The 22,263-nt window shown below is 38.3% G+C and overlaps 2 protein-coding genes across 2 annotated transcripts; one reads left to right on the forward strand and one right to left on the reverse strand.

The window, feature by feature from the left end:
• The first annotated feature begins 3,030 nt into the window (after positions 1–3,030).
• On the forward strand, positions 3,031–3,414 carry LOC125418507 (lignin-forming anionic peroxidase-like). Its single transcript, XM_060813204.1, has one exon. It carries the CDS (start codon positions 3,031–3,033, stop codon positions 3,412–3,414), a length of 384 nt encoding a protein of 127 aa, XP_060669187.1.
• A 1,713-nt stretch (positions 3,415–5,127) lies between these two features.
• Positions 5,128–7,284, reverse strand: LOC107429735 (serpin-ZX). The gene is made up of 3 exons (XM_016040481.3): positions 7,141–7,284; positions 6,524–6,951; positions 5,128–6,079 (listed from the first exon to the last, which is right to left on the reverse strand). The coding sequence occupies exons 2-3, from the start codon at positions 6,923–6,925 to the stop codon at positions 5,276–5,278; spliced, it is 1,206 nt and encodes a 401-aa protein (XP_015895967.2). The 5' UTR covers positions 6,926–6,951; positions 7,141–7,284; the 3' UTR covers positions 5,128–5,275.
• Positions 7,285–22,263: the final 14,979 nt, after the last annotated feature.

The raw sequence follows: 22,263 nt of genomic DNA on the forward strand, positions 1-22,263 counted from the left end.
TGCGTGCTCGAGGTGAGTGACCCACCTTCAAAATTAATTTTGGGAGTCAAATTAATTATATTATGATGTTTTAATATTTGAATATTTTTATTTTATATTAATTGTTAGATAAATTGTGAATTAAATTTTGATGCCATATTTGAATAAATTGAAATATATGATTTTTGATAAATTATGGAAATCTAGATTTTATGACAATTTGATCTTTAAAGGAATTGTAAAAGTAATATTATTTGATTTATTACGGAATTTATTTGTGAATTTATTTTGATTAATAAAAAATGTATTTATATAAATTTATGCATTGTGGAAAATATTTTATGGTATTGAGGATTTGTGGAATTAAATTATATATGAAATCCATGTGGTTTTAATATTATTTTTTGTATGAGTTGATTTTAAAGATTTCAAGAAAAATATTGATTTAAGTTATGGCGCTCTCAAATATATATTTATGCACTTGAAATATTATCTAGTTGATTTTATGATATGAGAAAAATTATATAAATGGCTTGACCTTATGCCAATGAAAAATTTGTATATTTAAATTGATGGATTTTAAAGTGATGGATTTATGATGAGGACTAAAGCAAAATGTGGGATGGTAAATTTGAAAAATGGTATGATTCCCACGGTGAGTTTTGGAAAAATGATTATTTTTAAAATAATATGGTTATTTATTTTAGACGCACTCATACAGTACTGGTGTTCTGTACTGTATATGTGGATGAGCGCGCAAGTTATAATGTCTCCCGTGAGTTACCATCGGATCGAGGGCAGGCAAGTTTTATATAGTGCACATAAGCCGCCCCCCTCTATGGCCGGGTTGACGGTTTAAGCAGCGGTACTGTCAGGACGCCGAAGCGACCGTATGCAAGTTTCTCTCTTTAACCTCCCGCCAGATGGTGCTTGGGATGCTGGGTATCATAGAGCATCACTGGTATATAGTGTGGTGCGTCAAGTATTATTTTTCAGATATAAATTTCAAATCTTAAAGTTTTAAAGTCGTATTTGAATTAAATATATTTAACTTGTTTTATTACCTATTTCCAATTAGTATTTTCTAAAATTTATTTATTCATATTTTATGTCACTTATTTTAAATTAATGTTTTGAAAATGCATCTTGCCATAAAAATATTATATAGATTGGTTGAATATTTCAAAATGAATATTATAGTATTTTTCTACCACTTATTTTACATGATTGTTTGTAATTATTTAAATTATATTTTTGATACTGTTTATTTTGATTTATTAAATTAAATTTTATGAATTATATATTGAATTTTTTCTTTATGTTATATTTCTTTCATGCAAGTATTCTAAATTTATTTTATTATATTTCATTACATTTTATTCGTATTTGGATTATTTAATTATTTATTAAATTAAGTATTCCTTGATTTTTGGGGCATAAATGATTGGGTTTTGTGAAAATGTTTTAAAAGGGAAACCTTTCCAACGAAGTGAATAGTGAGGGTTTTGAGAGAAAATATTATTTTCAATTAATTATTATTTATTACTTATTTATTCTTAATTAATCAAATGTGCTATAATTATCGTTATTATTATAATTGTACAGTAGATAGGGTCACTCATTGAGATGATTAGCATCTCATATTTCTAAATTTCATTCCCGTAGGTACAAGGATTGAGAGACGTTGATCTTCCGGGGCGAGCCCAACGTCTCAGTTCATTGCCGAAAGTCCAAGAAGCATTTCCTCCCTTTTTTCCTCTCCATCTTGTATTGCTTTTTTATCTGACATTGTATTAATTTTATATTTATTTGTATAATACTCTGTATACTGTATTGGACATATTTTATTAAATACTGCATTAATTCCCTGTTATTATTTTGGAGTACTGTAAATTTGTGGAAACAAATTGTAGTAAGATGGAAGGAATAAGGTGGTGTTTATAGAAGTGTGTTTTTAATGCAAGAAATTTATGGTAAGTCCAACCCTTAGGGGAGGTTCTGTCGGATTTTCCATTGAAAGGTCCGGTAAGATTTTCCTGGGATCAGATCTTATCTAGGGTTCCAGTGAGGAATTTTAGACAAGTCCTGACAAGAAGCAAGTATGTTAGAGCGTTTCCTATTCTCGTGCTTGAAATATGGATTTTTATATACATTTTTATATAGATAATGAGTGACATCGTATATTATTAGATGTTATTAGTTTTTTTCTTTTTTTTCTTTTTTTTATTTTTTGGATAAAATTTTTGGAAGGAGAAGTTTTAACCGCATGGGATGATCACCGATAGTTAAAAATCACATATTATAAAAAGAAAGTTGGATTTTTTTTTTTTTTTTTTGGGAGAATAGGAAAATTGGAATACTGAGATGACCATATTTTTGCATTAAATGATATTTAATGTTTTTAATCTAAAGGTTTTTTCTTTTCTTTTCTTTTCTTTTCTTTTCTTTTCTTTTCTTTTTTTTTTTTTTTTTTTTAATCACCAGTGGCTACAAAATTAGTAGTTTTGAAATTTCTTTGATGGCATCATCGTGAACGGCTTTTTGTGGAATCATAGAACATGGAGACTAATTAGTTTATATGTTCATGCTGCTTGGTCTATTTAAATTAATTTCAATTTTGTGTATATCCTAGTTTTCTGGCCTCAAAATTAATTATGTTCTATCTTAAATTAGTTAGTATGAATGGGTGTTCTTTGTACTTCACCTCATCGAGGATGTGACAATCTTTGGCACGACCACATCACCATGTCTCTTATTATTGGTCACAAAATAGTTCTGGAGAAATTAAATTTCATGTTTATATAGTAGATTAATAATATCTAAATATATAAATATTTACATACATATTAATGCTTCTAAATATATATATATATATATATATATATATATATATATATATATGTGGGAGGTCCATCTTGGACGGTGAAGCTTGGATGAAGAGATTCAACTACAGCAAATCTGGACAAGGCTAACAGTGATCTTCCTAGCTTCAGAGATGGTGTCTATACACCTATATGAAGATTTGCTAAAACAGGCCTCGGTGCAAGAGACATGGTTGCACTGTCAGGATCACATACAATTGGACAAGCTCAATGTGCCACATTCCGTGACAGAATTTACAACAATGAGAGCGATATTGATGGTGGTTTTGCTAGGACTTGGAAACGCGGTTGCCCTGCTAACCAAGGCGATGGCAATTCTAATTTGGCTCCGCTTCATTTGGTGACACCGAATCAATTGGATAATAATTACTTCAAGAACTTGATTCAGATGAAGGGTCTTCTTGAATCTGACCAAGTTCTCTTCAGCGGAGGATCAACGGACGGCATTGTATCAAATACAGTAATAACCCCTCAAAATTTCTGTCTGACTTTGCTTCTGCCATGGTTAAAATGGGAGATAATGAGCCTCTCACTGGTTCTTCTGGACAGATAATTAGAAGGATTTGCAGTGCAGTTAACTGAAAAATCCTAGCCTCTGCCAAGAAATATTCTTTCATTTTGCATCTTATTAAGCATTTGTTTGTTGAAAAGAATAATAAATAGACACCAGGATTGTCTATAATTTTTAAACTTTCATTTCCCGTAATTTTAAACAATTATGAGATCAATTTTAATGCATTACTTTATTTCGAGTTTTTCAAAGAAAAGATAGGAAAAACAAGAAAATAAGTACACCTTGTCAGTGACATCTAAACCTAAATTTTCTTACCTCATTTAAATTTATTAGCACATACATAAAACAGAGCAATGCAAACCTAATACTTGGCTCGCTTCTAATGTTCTTATGAAAAGAAGAATTATTACATATATATACATATTGTAGTATAATATAAAGTCTTTGGCGACTTTTAAGACTTACCCATAGCAGGTAATACAGTTAATCTGATTCGATCGGAAGAGATCTTCATTAACGAAGAAGTAAGGAGAGAGTGCAATGGTTGATCTGCTTTTACACACTCATTCTTTACCCCCAATACAAAAACTGTCGGAGAAATCTTTTGTGAGAAAAAAGCCAAAACCCTCTGATGCCATTGATACTAGAACAAGTTGCATATTGGCTTCCCCAACTAAGACTCTCTCCAACTTTCTTTACAAGCTCATACAATGCTTCATTGTTAACAACTACAGGATAAGGCAGTGGCATTTCCTCCTTGAAGTCCGCCACTGACGCCGAATTCTATCTATGCACTGCTGCTTGAAGCCCAATGACCTTGACATGGAACGTAATTGTTAGTTTACTTCAAACCAAATTCTTGACAGGTCGCCAAAAATCCAGACGTGTTACCTCTTTGATTCTTTCCTTGAGGTAAGACAGACATTTAGAGGTTAAGCTCCTAAGGTTCCACCAAATTTTACAGTCTCTGGGATTACATTTGCTGCTGGACAGATTAGAAGGATTTGCAGTGCTGTTAACTAAAATGTTGGCCTCTGCCAAGAAATATTCTTTAGTTTTTATCTTATCGCGAGCATTGTCTAACATTAATAAATAGACACCAGCATTGTCTAGCTTCGTATTTTCATTTCCATCAATTGCAAACAATTATGAGAGATCAATTTTGATGTATAATTATTTCATGTTCTTCATTCGAATGTACAATAAGTAAATATGTACACCTTGTCAGCGACATTCAAACCTAAACTTAATTTTGTGATCTCATTTGAGTTTTCGAGGACTTACATAAAATATAAGTTTTTTGCATACTTTGAGGCTTGCCAATAGCAAGTAATACAGTTGAACTACTTTTAACACTCTGTTTTCCCTGTATATTGATAGTGTTCCTACAGAAAAAAACAGGGTTCCTTTCTTGTAAATTTTGCAAATTGAGATATTCTTTTAAGTCCAAACCCCGTAGTTCTTTGTAACGTTTACTAATATAACTGGAAAAAAAATAAAAATAAAAAATAAAAAATTATTCTTCTAGTTTTCTGGTTTCAATCATAATTTGAACTCTGTGAGGAATTCTTAGCAATATATATATATATATATATATATATATATATATATATTTTACAGTAATAGTTTGTCTCATGCTACAGTACGTATATGAGCGTTTATGTACTGAGATGAAACTAAGAATGGAATAATAATAAAAAGAAGAAGAATTGTTTAAAAAATAATAAGAAAAATGTTAAAAGCAATTCGAAGTTATAGTAATAATTTGGTGTTATAATATCATCATAATCATAATTTTAAAAATAATAATAATAATACAAACAGTAGTATGCCAAAACCATTGAATTGTAAACATTAACCTTATAAAACCATTGAATTACTATATATGTATATAAACTTTTCAATTATCAGAGAGGGGATTAAGAACAGCTCCAGTGAAAATCACAACCCCAGAAACTTTTTCTCTGATCATGAACATAAAAGGATGATCAGCCACAAATTGTACCTCGGGAGGGCGATACATTGATCCAGCCAGTAATTCAGCAGAAAAGATTGAAGCTCCTTCTGTCCCTTCTTCATTAACAGAAATACAAGCTTTGTGATACATTTTCCCAATGTGAAGCAACTTGCCAAGTGGTGAATCCATTGCCTCTGTGAAATCAGCTTCCGGGTATTTGAAAGGCAAAGTCAATCCCAATTTATTCATTAGCTCAATAGTGTCCAAATCATAAGAAAACTTCCACTTTGGAATCCATATCTCAGTAACCAGCATATCTTCCAGCTTAAAATCCTGGAGTAGAAGTTTTGTATCAGAATTAAACCTCTCTAGCAGATCTTGGAGTCCATTTTTTCTTTCAGGAAGAATGATATCCATACAGAAACGTGGGTGGTTGTTACTATAACATCCACCGGTACTATAATTGAGTCTGATAACCTTAAAATCCTCGAATGATCCACACCTCTGCATGCTCTCTTCTATTTGGGTCATGAAAGGTGCTCTGATAGTTTTCCCATCAAGAAGGTGGAAATCTTCGTCCCGAGTCGATGAGGCAACGAATTGATCTAACCATGCTGCCTTAAAGTAGAGAGCATTTGCGAAAAAGAGTGGTCCTTTCAATTTTGATGTGGGTGGCAGAAACCCTTTGATGAGGCCCTTTGTTTTCTCCTCTGCCCATGAGTTCACTTCATTTCTAACTTTCTCTTCCTGCACAATTTCATAATTGTTTAGGACTCATCACTAATATTTCTAATATGTATACACTACAATATAAATATTTTTTGTGCTTGCAAAACTATAGTGTAAATATGTAGGAAATTTCTAAACTTGTGATGTTACAAAGCAGGCATGTACAAACAACAAAAAGAATTAGTATAAATATATATATATATATATATATATTCTAAATATCCTCCCTAAATTTTATCCATTTTGCATATTAGCATAAATTCGAACTCTTTACTATTTAAGAAAGTAACTTTACGCCCCAATAATAAGACACCAATACCTTTTACTAATAATATATTAGGGATTACCCTAAATTTGATATGCATTGTCTCTTATATGTAAAACCCAGTTTTTATATTGAGGCACTAATTAAGTTGAAAAGAAAAAAGAAAAAAGAAAAAAAGAAAGAAATTAAATTAGAACCTGATTAAAGTCGACAATTTTTGGTTCTGTTTTGTAGACGTCTCGGACTATCTCTTGGAAAGAAGGTTTCAAAGGACATTGCTGGTCTACAAACATGACGTTCACTAAAGACAATTCAGGAGGAGCATTATACGCTGAATCAGAGTAGTCAGGGTCTGGGTCTGCCGCAGTGTCCAAGTCAAAGAGACCCATCAAAGACGAAGTCTTGCAGCTCAACTCAGTAATGGTTTCGGACCCAAGAGAGCCGAGAAACTGGTCCAAAGTTTTGCCTGCCGACCCGGAAGCCGCCATGTTAAGAACAACGTTCATGGATGCCGGAGACATCACCACGTTCCTGTTGGGATTATTCTTGGTCAGCTCCTCCAGAATCCCTTCTGTCACAACTTTCACACAAAACTCCATTTTTTGGTTTTTGCTTTTAGCATAAACTGTTAAAAAAGAGAGAATTAGTGTGATTTTTAGCGGAACACACTGTTTATATTGAAATTGAAGAGAAACAGAGCAAACTTGTGCGAAAAAAAACTACTTCGGATTCTCATTTGAAATATGGATTTGTTTATCTATAAATACATATATTTTGGACTTAATGCCTAATAAAAATATGCAAAAGTTATTACCTTTTTATTTTTTATTTTTTCCTTTTCCAACGCAACCGGAGATTGAAGGATAGACCGGCGGCTCAACGTTCCAATGCAAGACAACGCCAAATAGAACCCTAGCATTTTAAGCCTATATATAAAGGCATAATTTTAATTTTTTCTTTCCGAAAAAATTTAAAAAATTGGCATTTGTCTTTCACAGGCCCATACTATACAATGGACATTGAGCCCAATGATCCAATTAAAAAAATCTAATTGGACAAGTCATTCTATTCTCCCATGTATTTTTTTGAAAATTAATCATTTTCCGATTCAATTATTAAAATATAGTAAATTTAAAAAAAAAAAAAAAAAAAAAAACTAGCCAATTTTTGTTTCATCCCGATTAAAATATCTTTTTTTTATTTTTTTTTCTCTATTTTTCCTTTTTTCCTTTCAAAACGCATTCTAGGTTTTTTTTTTTCTCCCCCCCTACTTTCCCCATTTTCCATCCAAAACACATTCTAGGATTTTTTCTTTATTTTCCTTTTCCCTTTCAAAAATATCATCGTTGTTGCCACTTCAACTGTATTCTAAGGTTGTTTTTCTTTACTTTCTCCCTTTCCATCCAAAATGTATTCTAGTTTTTTTTTTTTTTTCCCCTCTACTTTCCCTTTCCCTTTAGAAGAATAATAGTCTCTGGTAGCTGCTTCAACCACTTCACCATTGCCAATTGTCGGTGTGATCCTCACACCTTCATCGTCCCACCAAAAGCCAAAGGCAATTGCAATTGAGAGTGAGAGCCACCCATAGGCAGAGGAGAGCCACCACGCATAGCCTTCTCACACCACCATCGGCCTTACTCTGACCTCCCGTTCACCAATATCGTTCTCACACCATCGTCATCCCACCAAGAGCTAGAAGCAATCTTCATCCTCGCCGTCCCTTTGTCACTTGTAATCCTTGTAGGTCTTTGTTTATTCATTATCATCATTTTATTTAATAATTCATTAAGCTCTGCTTTGATTCCTTCATATTTCTAGTACATTTCATTTGTTTACTGAAAGTTAAGATTTTTATGTGGTTTATTGGATTTTGTTTATTATTTACTTATTTATTTATTTTTTCATAGTTGTTATTGTTTGAAAATTTTAGAGTGTTTTTTCCCTCATAGAATAGAGGATCATTATTACATTGTTGCAATTGGTATTTTGTTTTGGTCACTAAAGTGACCATAATGTTCCGGAAGTCATGTTGAAGCTCTTGATTTTGGGCCTTTTTATACTTAATGGGATAATCACCATAATGTAATAGATATGGTATATAATTGAGAGGGAAAAAAAAGCCATTCTAAAATGGCTTTATATTTTGATGTTTTACCTCCAACCTATCCAAGTTTATTTTTTTATTTTTGTGTTTCACATCTGTATAAACATGTCCATTAGAAGTTTGAACAAACTAGAAGCAATTCCAATCTTTTTATTTATTTAATTTTTTTTTACCAGTCAATTTGTCGCTGTGCTTTGTCTTTGCAATTACTTTTTCACATTTTTTATACATTATTTTTTTTATATTATATATTAAACTATTTAAATCAAGTTAGCCAAAAAATAAGAGACTTTTTGCTCCTCCCTCTTTAACTATAAGCCATGCTCCTCTTGCATTAGTGTTTTCTGATGTGTGGGGACCAGCTCTGGTTGAGTCTCAAGAAGGATACAAATATTATGTTCTATTTATTGATAATTTTACTAGATTCTCATGGATATATCCCATGAAATTAAAGTCTGACATCACAAAAATTTTTCTCCAATTTAAATTAATGGTTGAAAATTTAACACCAAAAAAAAAAAAATTTAAATTTTACAAGGAGATTGGGGTGGTGAATATCGCCCACTACAACAACTTTTAAATAATTTTGACATCATCTTTCAACACCCGTGCTCTTATACTCATAATCAAAATGGAAAAGTGGAGCGTAAACATAGGCATATTACAGAAACTGCCTTAACCTTGTTAGCCCAAGGTTCTATGCCTCTTTCTCACCGGTGGAATGCTTGTTCCACTGCTACTTTTTTAATAAATAGATTACCTAAAAAAGTACTCAATTTTGATTCACCTTTTCAAAAATTATTTAATAAAAAATTTGATTTTTCTTTTTTAAAATGCTTTAGGTGTGAGTGTTATCCTTATTTAAGACCCTATAGATCAAACAAATTTTCTTATCGTTCTGAAAAATGCATATTTATTGGGTATAGTAACTCTCATCAAGGATATAGATGTCTAAGCTTAATATCTGGTAAAATTTATATTTCACCAAATGTTATATTTAATGAATATTCTTATCCTTTTGCTCAGCTACATGGTCCCCACACAAATGAAAACACATCATGTTTTTCTACCATTCCTTTATCTGTTTTACCGTCTTCAATTTCCTTACAGGATATGTCACATTGGGTACATGCACGTGAAGAGCCATCCCATACTTATCCTAGTGTGCCTTTTTCAACTCCTCGTACAACACAATTACCTACTCCACCTACTACTCATTTACCTAATCCTTCACCAACTGTACCACCTATTTTATCCACTACTTTGCCTTTATCTCCACAAAGCCCATCACTTCCTATTCCTTTAGACTCCCAAACGGTTACTCCTTCCTCCTCACTGCCCAACTCGACACCCATCATTCCTACCAACTCTATATCATGTGCTATCTGTGTCCTTCAGCAGGATTTTCAACCCACTCCTACATCCATCCCTACCATACTACACTCATCTCCTCCTCCTCTTAAAAGTCTACAACCCATTCACTCTATGATCACACGTGGCAAAGCTGGAATATTTAAGCCAAAACTTTATTCTGCTGCCATTCAACCAGCATCTCATCTTGCTGAACCCATTTCTGTCAAAGCTACTATTTTATGTCTAAAATGGAAACGTGCTATGGATGATGAGTTTCGAGCATTGCTAGCTAATCAAACATGGGTACTTGTTCTTCCTCACCCTTAATAACGTCTGATTGGTCACAAATGGGTGTTTAAAATCAAAAGAAATTCTGATGGATCAATACAGAGACATAAAGCCCATCTTGTGGCTTAGGGCTTCAATCAAACTCCTGGCCTTGATTTTTTTGAAACTTACAGCCTCGTTGTCAAGCCATCTACTGTTCGTGTTGTTCTCACCATAGTTGTTTCTCATAATTGGGATGTCTATCAAATGGATGTGAATAACGCTTTCTTAAATGGTATTCTTCATGAAGATGTGTACATGAAACAACCCAGTGGCTTTGAAGACCCTCATCAACCCACTGCTGTATGCAAGCTCCAGAAGTCACTTTATGGTCTCGGTCAAGCACCACGTGCATGGTATGATCAGTTAAAATGAACTCTCATAACCTGGGGATTTCATAACTCCAAAATGGATTCCTCTTTTTTTTTATTTCACCATGCTCTTGGTGTTCTTTGGGTTCTTGTATACGTGAATGATATCATCATCACAAGCAATAATAAAATTCTTATCGACCACTTCATCACTAAATTAAATGCCACTTTCTCTTTGGAGGATCTTGGATCTCTTAATTTTTTTCTTGGCATTGAAGTCCATCATACAAGGAGTGGCATCTTTCACAAGTAGGCTACATTAATGATCTTTTATCTAAATTATGTATGCATGATTGTAAACAAAGTCCTTCTCCCGCAAGCACTTTTGTCCAACTTGGGGCCACAATTGGTAATGTTTTCCATGATCCATCCTTATTTCGAAGTACTATTGGGTCATTACAGTATCTAACCATCACTCAATCGGAAATTTCTTTCATTGTGAATAAATTGAGCCAGTTTATGCATTGTCCGATGGATGTCCATTGGTCGGCATGTAAGCAAATCATTCGCTATCTTCGTGGCACTAAGTACCATGGCCTCCTTATTCGTCCCTCTTCCCATCTCAGCTTATGTGGCTTCACCAATGCAAATTGGGCTTCCAATGTTGATGATAGGAAGTCCACAAGCGGTTATTGTATTTTTTTGGGCAACACTTTGGTATCATAGTCCTCAAGAAAACAACAAGTTGTTGCCCGATCTAGCACAGAATCGAAATACAGAGCACTCGCTTTAGGTGCTGTTGAAGTCTCTAGGTTGCAGCAATTAATGTTAGAACTCAATCTCTTCTCACCTGCGGTTCCTATACTTTGGTGTGATAATAAATGTCAGGACCCGTCCAGAATTCCTCCTCCGGAACCCTAGACAGCCCTGATCCCAGGGAAATACCACCGAACCTTCCAACGGAAAATCCGGCAGCACCTCCCCTAAGGGATTTACTTACCACAAATTTACCTGCACTGAAAACACACTTCTATAATTGTTCCCTTATTCCTCCCACAAACTACAAATTGGTTCCACAAATTGCAGTACTTAAAAAAATAAATACAGTAATCCAGTGCAAAATAAATACAACAAGAGTGAAAGAAATATTACAACTGCAATAAAAGAATAACAGGGTACTGCCGAACTAAAACAGCGAGGAAGATCAAGTCCGCTCCGAGTGAACACCGACAACCTGGTACCTAGAGGAACGGAATTTAAGAGTGTGAGATGCTAATCATCTCAGTGAGCGACCCTACTACTCTACACTATCATACCACGGTAATAGGTATATAAATAATAATTATTTGGAAATAATAATGTCTCTCAAAACCCTTACAATTCTCTCAGTTGGAAAGGTTCCCCTTTTAAAACATTTTCACAAAACCCTTTATTCATATTTCCCGAAAACCAAGACATCAATTAAATACCAGAAGCGGTAACAATTATATTTTTCATTAACATTTTATTTTTAAAACACAGTTCTGAAAATAATTTGATGCACCCACTATATACCAGTGGCGCCAACAGTACCCAGCGTCCCAAGGTACCGCCAGACAGGAGGTTATAGAAAGAAACCGGCATACGGTCGCATGGCGTCCCACTGCGCCGCTGCTAACCTGGTGTCCCGGCCAAAGGGGGGTGGCCGCCCTCTCCGATGGCATCCACAGGACACCCTCATAATATCAACCGCGCGCTACTCACACCCACCTGCGCGCTAATCACATCACCTGCGCGCTAATCACACCCACCTGCGCGCTAATCACAACCGTGTGCACACTAACCATATCACATATACCATATCACATAATCAGAACACCAGTACGTGCACGGTGCATCTAAAAATCATAAAATCCATAAATTTAAATCATAAAACAAATTTCACATTTTTCATAAGCATAGCGGGCATAATCCATCCGCTTGAACCGGGAAATTCTCCACAATTTCCTTATAATCCATACCATAAATTCCATGATTTTCAAATCCACCAACTTCCAAATCCATCAATTCAAATATCCACATTTTCCCAATAGCATAAATAATTTCTCGAAATATCATAATCAAATCTCATAATATTCCATGGGCATATTTTATAAAAATTGAAATCACCAATATAACCAAATATTTTCTTTGAAATATTTGAAAATCAAATCATGCCCAATTTACCATTAAAACCACACCAATTTCAAAATCCTCAAAACCATAAAATAATTCCACACGGCATAAATTTGTAGAATTCGCATTTTCTTAAATCCAATAAATTCATAAATAATTCTACAATAAATCCAATAAATATTTGGCACATAGAAATTAAATTCCAAATATTTAATTCACACATAATATATTCATCAATTAAATTCCCCAAAATTAATTTGAAGGTGGGTCACTCACCTTGTGCACGTATCTCAATCAAGATCCTCCGCAGGATCGACTCCGCTACTTGCACGTGCACCTAAAACATCCACAGTACCAAAACCACAAATATTAATATTTTATTCGGGTAATCCCCAAATGGGTACCCGAGGAGCGAACACCAAACGATAACTAAAATTTACGAATTATATACCGAATCGAAGCTCGAGTGATGCTAATCACAGATCCGGTCTTAATTTCCGATGATCGTACCCGACGGGGTCGGAATTTTATCGGGAAGCTTTTCGGGTTTCGGCTCTGCAATTCTCCCAAACCGTCGCGAATTGGTGGAAACGGAAGTCGGATTTGGGTTCAGGAGGTCGAACACTGCGGACTGGAGCTGGCCGGAATTTTCGGGGTACTCGCCGGAACAGTAATTTCCGGCGGGCCGCCACGTCACCGGCAACCGTCGCCGGAACAGTAATTTCCGACGGTGGCCGTTTGCCGTGAAATTTTGCAGATTTGTAGATCGTGAGGAGAGCAATCCAACGGGACCGACGGTGAGCAAAACGGAGGTCGGACGGCGGAGAAATCACCGTTTGAAGATTTTCGACCCCTCGCCGGAAAACGCTCCGATCCCGGCGCGTCGGTGGTCCGATGGCCGTGATTTTTGGTGGGTAGGCCGGACTTGAGGAGAGGATGCTGGGTGTATGGCGCGTACTGTATATCGGCCGGAATAGTGCCGATTCGCGGTGGCCGGCGGTGGAGGGGAAAAATCGCCGCCAAACTTCGGACGTCCGATCCGGGCGCGTCCGGCGGCCGTTCGCCGTGAAATTTGGAGGTTTTGCCGGAAATGAGGTGGGCAAGCTTTCTGTCCGGCGCGTGTACAGTAACTCGGCCGGAACAGTGGCAAAATCCGGTGGCCGGCGGTGGCTCTCTCTCTCTCTCTCTTTCTCTCTCCTCTCTCTCTTTCTCTCTCTTCTCTCTCTTTCTCTCTCTTCCCCGAGAGTTTTTTCAAAATTAAAACCCTGCATGACACTGTTCATGCCACGTGGACCACTCAGAAGCTGACACGTGGCATTTCACTGTTCACGACCCAAAAACATTAAAATAATACGGTATCCGGTAAACTTCAAACGTCCATAACTTTTTAACCACATGTCCGATTTAAGCGTGCCGCTAGTCTATGAACTCGTATCGACGAGTACTTTACAACCATACAAGAGTCAACTCACAATTACATCACAAGAAAAAGTCAACTCCCGGCACCTTTTAGACAGTTTACACTTCAACTTGTTTTGCCCATAACTTTCAAACCGTAGCTCCGTTTTCGACGTGCTACTAGTCTACGAACTCAGGGCGTCATGCACTTCGCCACGGTACCCTAGTCAACTCGAAATTCCCACCGAGTCAAAAAGTCAACTTTTGACCCCCTTCGGTCAACGGTCAACGGTCAACCTCGGTCAACGTGCACGGATTCCGGTGCGATTTGGGACGGGGTGTTACAGCCTTCCCCCCTTACAAAAATTTCGTCCTCGAAATTTCCGCGCGTCACTAGAACAGATAAGGGTTCTGATCACGCACTTGCGCTTCGGGCTCCTACGTCGCTTCCTCGACTAAGTGGTTCCTTACCAACCAATCCATGCCCAACACTACTTCAAGTCCGGATAGATCCAACAGGATCAGGTCTGCTGCCATCACTTGATCTGTGAAATCGTCGGGCGTAGTCCTGGCTCCCTGCTGCGTCATAGCAAACACCCGGCCTTGACTTGTCTGCTGGGTTCTCCTTCCTCTACCTCGACTCGATCCTGCAGACGGCTGTACTGATCCCGAAGAAACTCCTACTGGCTGACTCCCCTGGGAACTCTATCCTGGAAATACCCTTGTAGGCTGTGTCCGTCGACCTGCTTCTAGCACACTGCCACTACCATAAGGGCAATCCCTCCTTATGTGACCTGGCTGCCCACACCGAAAGCATAAACCATCCATCTGACACTGCCCAGAATGATTCCCCCTACAAAGTGGACAAATCCGCGGAGAACTAATGCGTGACTGCTGATACGAGCTTGTATCCACACTGATCGAATGGCGAGCTAGCTGGGGCATGCGATAACTATCTCTCCTCTGGAATCTGCCTCGTGGGCTTAACCCATCACTGTCTGAGCCTGAGCTATGGCTCTTCTTAGCTGCCCCCTGTCGAGGTACTCCGCTATACGATCCTTCGAATGATCTGCGCCTCGAGGGTCTGTGTATCTCCTCCTATCTCTCTAGCTCGAGCGCTGCATCCCTGGCGGACTGATAGGTGGGATGTACTGATCCAGAAAGGGTGTAGCCGATGCTCTCTTTCAATCCGTCTATGAACCTCACCTTCTTCGTGTGATCGTCGGGAATCAGGTGCATGCAGAATCCTGATAGTTCTCGGAATCTCCTCTCGTACTCGGTCACTGTCATGTTCCCCTGTCGCAGTTCCTCGAACTCTCTCCTTCTCGCCTCACGGTACGCAGGAGGACAAAACTCTATCAATGGCAGTTGTTCATCCCAGCTACCACGAAACTGCATAATGCAAGACCTTAGCATGTCTTCTAATGTCTGGATTGTGCGCTCTGCTTGTCCATCAGATTGTGGGTGAAAAGCGGTGCTGTAGTTAAGTCTTGCTCCTAGTGCATCAGCCAACTTCCGCCATAGTCGTGAAGTAAAGCGCGGATCTCGATCGGAGACGATGGCTAACGGTACTCCATGAAGTCTTACAATGCGTTGCACGAACAACTGGGCTAACTTCTCGGGCGAAAAACGTTCTCGTACCGGTAGGAAGTGTGCCGACTTGGTGAGACGATCAATGATTACCCAAATGCCGTCGTACCTTCTAGGTGTGGAAGGAAGCTTGAATACGAAGTCCATGTTGAGTTCTTCCCACTTCCACACGGGAATCGGTAAAGGTTGGAGTAGTCCCGAAGGCTTCTGTCTTTCTGCTTTCACTTGTTGACAAATCAAACACTTTGATACAAAGTCTGCCACTTCTCTCTTCATACCAATCCACCAATAATACTTAACAAGCGTCCGATACATCTTGGTACTCCCAGGATGCATCGCATACATCGAGCTATGCGCCTCCTCCAAAATCTCCTTCTTGAGTCCTGGGATATCCGGAACGCAAAGTCGTCCTTTATACACGAGGGCTCCATCCCTCCTTATGGAAAATTCCGGATCAAGACCTTCTTGTACCTTGCCCTTAATTGTCCTCAACTTAGGATCTTCCATTTGGGTCTCTACTATACGATCCACCAACACCGGTCGTACCTGGAAGCTAGCCATGAGAACTCCTAAAGGATGCATATGCATTAACACCCCCATCTTCTTCAACTCCACCATGAGAGGTAGTTGGATGACTTGGATGTGAGCAAGGGATCCAGTAGCCTTCCTACTCAAAGCATCTGCCACTACATTCGCCTAATAGTGACTTTAACTTCCCTCTTGTGCAACTTTCCTTCTCATGCCCACTAATTAAGGATAGTCAAATTGGTCCACGAGAACACGATCTGCAAGTCTTGGTCATAGTCGAACGCTAACCATAAGGTGCTTCTAAAGCATGCATCCTTAAACCAACAACCAACTCTCGTGACTCGATCAGCACTTTAAAAGGTAAGATTAGAACTTAAGTCTAATTTCCTCAAATACTGGTATCACCAAGTTAAGGTTGAGATTAATTCACTTGTCTTCGATTACCCTCCTAGTACTTACAATTATAAAACCCTTGCTCCTCATTGATTAACCAAGAATCTTAACCTCGACAAACATCAATCTTTCTTTTAACGAAATTCATCAAGGTCATGAATAAAATTTCTCAACATCCAAATACCATTCTTGAAAACCCTAAGTTTCCCCCATTTCAAATAAATTCCATGAATCCACACCTTAAGCAATAAGAAATTTAAATCTTAATTCTAGCATCACCACCAATACTATGAACAAATCACTAGATCCTTAACCCATAAAAGTATTCCACACTTCTTAAATTCTAACTTCGTCCCAAAAATCATACTCCTTATCATTGTAAATTATCACCAACAATACCAACCACCTTGAATCGATGAAGCACCATCAATACGAACCTTAAATCTCCAAGGAAATAAGATATCAAGATCTTAGCTTCTAGAATGAAAAATAACCATGCTTAAACATCCAACCATGCCTAAGGAATCATCCTCATCTCATTAACCTCATCAACCACCAAGTAGAACTTTAGTCGCTATCCGGATCTTGCTTGATTCTCTAAACGCTGTCGTACCTTCTCTTTGTGAACGAAAGTTTAAGCACGAAATCCATATTTACATCTCCCTACTTTACTTGTCGGTGACTTAAGTACCTTTATTCGGATCTTGCAACTTCCTTTATCATGCCAAACCACCATGTCATCCAGTGAGCATTCCATACGTCTTGGTACCCTTGTGGTGTATCGCATACTTTGAATCACGTGCTTCCTTTAAGATCTCCTTTTTGAACTCAACGATACCCTGCTTTGGATTCTTAATTGGCGATACTTAACCTTAAGTCGCTTTTGGAAAAACCATAACAATAAACAAATAATAAAATATATTTTTCAAATATACCTAACTTGCATAGGCAATTGTTAAAACTCCACATTGAAATTCATATCTTAAAATCCATAGCATAAAATAAAATATGCACGCTTGTAATGGAGGTACGTACGACACCTTCTACATGTTACGTAATCCATGATTCCAACTGTCGCCGACACTCTGCTACCAATACAAACCAGGGTGGTTGCCTATATTGGCCGTCCAATTCCCCGGGCTCGTAGGCAACATGATCATGGGGCTAGCTCTACATGGACCACATTGGTTCGCCGCCTCCATATGGTGCAGTATAATATCAACAATATAATATACAGATACATGTACGAGCACAAACCAAAAATACTTGAATAAAACACCTTTAATTTCAAATACCACTTTGAAAAGCATTTAAATTTTGATAATCGATCGGGAAAATATTTTGACGCCTTGAAATCGATCGACACACATCCTTAGGCAATCATCATTCTTCTCCATAAACGAAACGGATACCATTCACGATGATAAGCTTGACCTTCAAAAAGAAAAGGCATCCTCGACCATCGACTAGGCCATAGGAATTTCCCGTTAGGCTAGATGATCCTAATTGACACCCTCGAAGATTAGAGTTATTCAAACTCGGGCAACGAATTTACTTCGAGACAAACAGAAAGAACGCTTCCACGCGGGTAAAACGAGAGACTAGACATGGATGGGACACACAACAATGCACAGTCCCTTCAGAATACTAGAACCTAGAGCTCTGATACCAACTGTCAGGACCCGTCCAGAATTCCTCCTCCGGAACCCTAGACAGCCCTGATCCCAGGGAAATACCACCGAACCTTCCAACGGAAAATCCGGCAGCACCTCCCCTAAGGGATTTACTTACCACAAATTTACCTGCACTGAAAACACACTTCTATAATTGTTCCCTTATTCCTCCCACAAACTACAAATTGGTTCCACAAATTGCAGTACTTAAAAAAATAAATACAGTAATCCAGTGCAAAATAAATACAACAAGAGTGAAAGAAATATTACAACTGCAATAAAAGAATAACAGGGTACTGCCGAACTAAAACAGCGAGGAAGATCAAGTCCGTTCCGAGTGAACACCGACAACCTGGTACCTAGAGGAACGGAATTTAAGAGTGTGAGATGCTAATCATCTCAGTGAGCGACCCTACTACTCTACACTATCATACCACGGTAATAGGTATATAAATAATAATTATTTGGAAATAATAATGTCTCTCAAAACCCTTACAATTCTCTCAGTTGGAAAGGTTCCCCTTTTAAAACATTTTCACAAAACCCTTTATTCATATTTCCCGAAAACCAAGACATCAATTAAATACCAGAAGCGGTAACAATTATATTTTTCATTAACATTTTATTTTTAAAACACAGTTCTGAAAATAATTTGATGCACCCACTATATACCAGTGGCGCCAATAGTACCCAGCGTCCCAAGGTACCGCCAGACAGGAGGTTATAGAAAGAAACCGGCATACGGTCGCATGGCGTCCCACTGCGCCGCTGCTAACCTGGTGTCCCGGCCAAAGGGGGGTGGCCGCCCTCTCCGATGGCATCCACAGGACACCCTCATAATATCAACCGCGCGCTACTCACACCCACCTGCGCGCTAATCACATCACCTGCGCGCTAATCACACCCACCTGCGCGCTAATCACAACCGTGTGCACACTAACCATATCACATATACCATATCACATAATCAGAACACCAGTACGTGCACGGTGCATCTAAAAATCATAAAATCCATAAATTTAAATCATAAAACAAATTTCACATTTTTCATAAGCATAGCGGGCATAATCCATCCGCTTGAACCGGGAAATTCTCCACAATTTCCTTATAATCCATACCATAAATTCCATGATTTTCAAATCCACCAACTTCCAAATCCATCAATTCAAATATCCACATTTTCCCAATAGCATAAATAATTTCTCGAAATATCATAATCAAATCTCATAATATTCCATGGGCATATTTTATAAAAATTGAAATCACCAATATAACCAAATATTTTCTTTGAAATATTTGAAAATCAAATCATGCCCAATTTACCATTAAAACCACACCAATTTCAAAATCCTCAAAACCATAAAATAATTCCACACGGCATAAATTTGTAGAATTCGCATTTTCTTAAATCCAATAAATTCATAAATAATTCTACAATAAATCCAATAAATATTTGGCACATAGAAATTAAATTCCAAATATTTAATTCACACATAATATATTCATCAATTAAATTCCCCAAAATTAATTTGAAGGTGGGTCACTCACCTTGTGCACGTATCTCAATCAAGATCCTCCGCAGGATCGACTCCGCTACTTGCACGTGCACCTAAAACATCCACAGTACCAAAACCACAAATATTAATATTTTATTCGGGTAATCCCCAAATGGGTACCCGAGGAGCGAACACCAAACGATAACTAAAATTTACGAATTATATACCGAATCGAAGCTCGAGTGATGCTAATCACAGATCCGGTCTTAATTTCCGATGATCGTACCCGACGGGGTCGGAATTTTATCGGGAAGCTTTTCGGGTTTCGGCTCTGCAATTCTCCCAAACCGTCGCGAATTGGTGGAAACGGAAGTCGGATTTGGGTTCAGGAGGTCGAACACTGCGGACTGGAGCTGGCCGGAATTTTCGGGGTACTCGCCGGAACAGTAATTTCCGGCGGGCCGCCACGTCACCGGCAACCGTCGCCGGAACAGTAATTTCCGACGGTGGCCGTTTGCTGTGAAATTTTGCAGATTTGTAGATCGTGAGGAGAGCAATCCAACGGGACCGACGGTGAGCAAAACGGAGGTCGGACGGCGGAGAAATCACCGTTTGAAGATTTTCGACCCCTCGCCGGAAAACGCTCCGATCCCGGCGCATCGGTGGTCCGATGGCCGTGATTTTTGGTGGGTAGGCCGGACTTGAGGAGAGGATGCTGGGTGTATGGCGCGTGTACTGTATATCGGCCGGAATAGTGCCGATTCGCGGTGGCCGGCGGTGGAGGGGAAAAATCGCCGCCAAACTTCGGACGTCCGATCCGGGCGCGTCCGGCGGCCGTTCGCCGTGAAATTTGGAGGTTTTGCCGGAAATGAGGTGGGCAAGCTTTCTGTCCGGCGCGTGTACAGTAACTCGGCCGGAACAGTGGCAAAATCCGGTGGCCGGCGGTGGCTCTCTCTCTCTCTCTCTTTCTCTCTCCTCTCTCTCTTTCTCTCTCTTCTCTCTCTTTCTCTCTCTTCCCCGAGAGTTTTTTCAAAATTAAAACCCTGCATGACACTGTTCATGCCACGTGGACCACTCAGAAGCTGACACGTGGCATTTCACTGTTCACGACCCAAAAACATTAAAATAATACGGTATCCGGTAAACTTCAAACGTCCATAACTTTTTAACCACATGTCCGATTTAAGCGTGCCGCTAGTCTATGAACTCGTATCGACGAGTACTTTACAACCATACAAGAGTCAACTCACAATTACATCACAAGAAAAAGTCAACTCCCGGCACCTTTTAGACAGTTTACACTTCAACTTGTTTTGCCCATAACTTTCAAACCGTAGCTCCGTTTTCGACGTGCTACTAGTCTACGAACTCAGGGCGTCATGCACTTCGCCACGGTACCCTAGTCAACTCGAAATTCCCACCGAGTCAAAAAGTCAACTTTTGACCCCCTTCGGTCAACGGTCAACAGTCAACCTCGGTCAACGTGCACGGATTCCGGTGCGATTTGGGACGGGGTGTTACAATAAAGGTGCTGGTTCACTGGCTGCTAATCCGGTGTTTCATAGTCATACTAAGCATATCGAAATTGATGTCCACTTCATACGTGATAAAGTTTTAAATCACAGTTTGGAGGTTCATTATATTCCTTCCATTGACCAAGTAGAGGATATTTTCACTAAGATCCTTTCCTCTGCTCGTTTCCAGTTCCTTCAAGACAAGCTCAATGTGGTTCTTCCCCCATTTCGCTTGAGGGAGAATGATAAAGATAAGTCCGTGCAGTTGAGATAGGTCTCTTAGCTCACATGTGAATTGATGTATCTGTTATACCAGTCAATGTATATCTAGTCAATATATATTTGATACCCTCTTGAACCACTGGATAAAGCTCACATCCTTGTATAAATAGCTGTATCATCTATTCAATAAAATAACACTTACTTTATTCCTTATTTTGTATGCTGCTTTATCATCTGGTCATAAACATGAAAGGATGGTCAACTGCAAACTCTGTGATTGGCTTCTTAGGAGGTGGATTCATTGACCATCCCAGAAGAAATTCAAAATTTGGTAATTAAACTCCCTCTGTCCCTTCCTCATTAACAGAAAAACATGATTTTTTAAGCAATTTTAGCGATATAAAGCTCGTTGCCAACTGAACAATCCATCACCATCTCTGCGAAATCAGCATGAGGGTAATCGAAAGATGAAAGTGAGACCTGATTTCTACATGAGCTAGACAACATCCAAACCATACGAAAACTTCCACTTTGGAATCCATAGCTTTGTCATTTTTGTCACTTTTTAAGGTTAAATTTCTGGTGTAGAAGTTTTGTATCAGGATTGAACATATGTAGCCCATCTTGTAGTATATTTTTTATTTTAGGAAGAATGATATCCATACAAAAATGTTGAAGATGCATGTATTTAAAGTCATATCCTCAATTATAATTGTCAGGACCCGTCCAAAATTCCTTACTGGAACCCTAAACAAGCCCTGATCCCAGGGAAACCCTACCGGACCCTCCAATGGAAAATCCGGCAGAACCTCCCCTAAGGGATGGACTTACCACAAATTCCTGCACTGAAAACACACTTCTATAACGTCCCCTT

Source organism: Ziziphus jujuba, chromosome 12, assembly GCF_031755915.1.
Source record: "Ziziphus jujuba cultivar Dongzao chromosome 12, ASM3175591v1".
NCBI lineage: Eukaryota > Viridiplantae > Streptophyta > Magnoliopsida > Rosales > Rhamnaceae > Ziziphus > Ziziphus jujuba.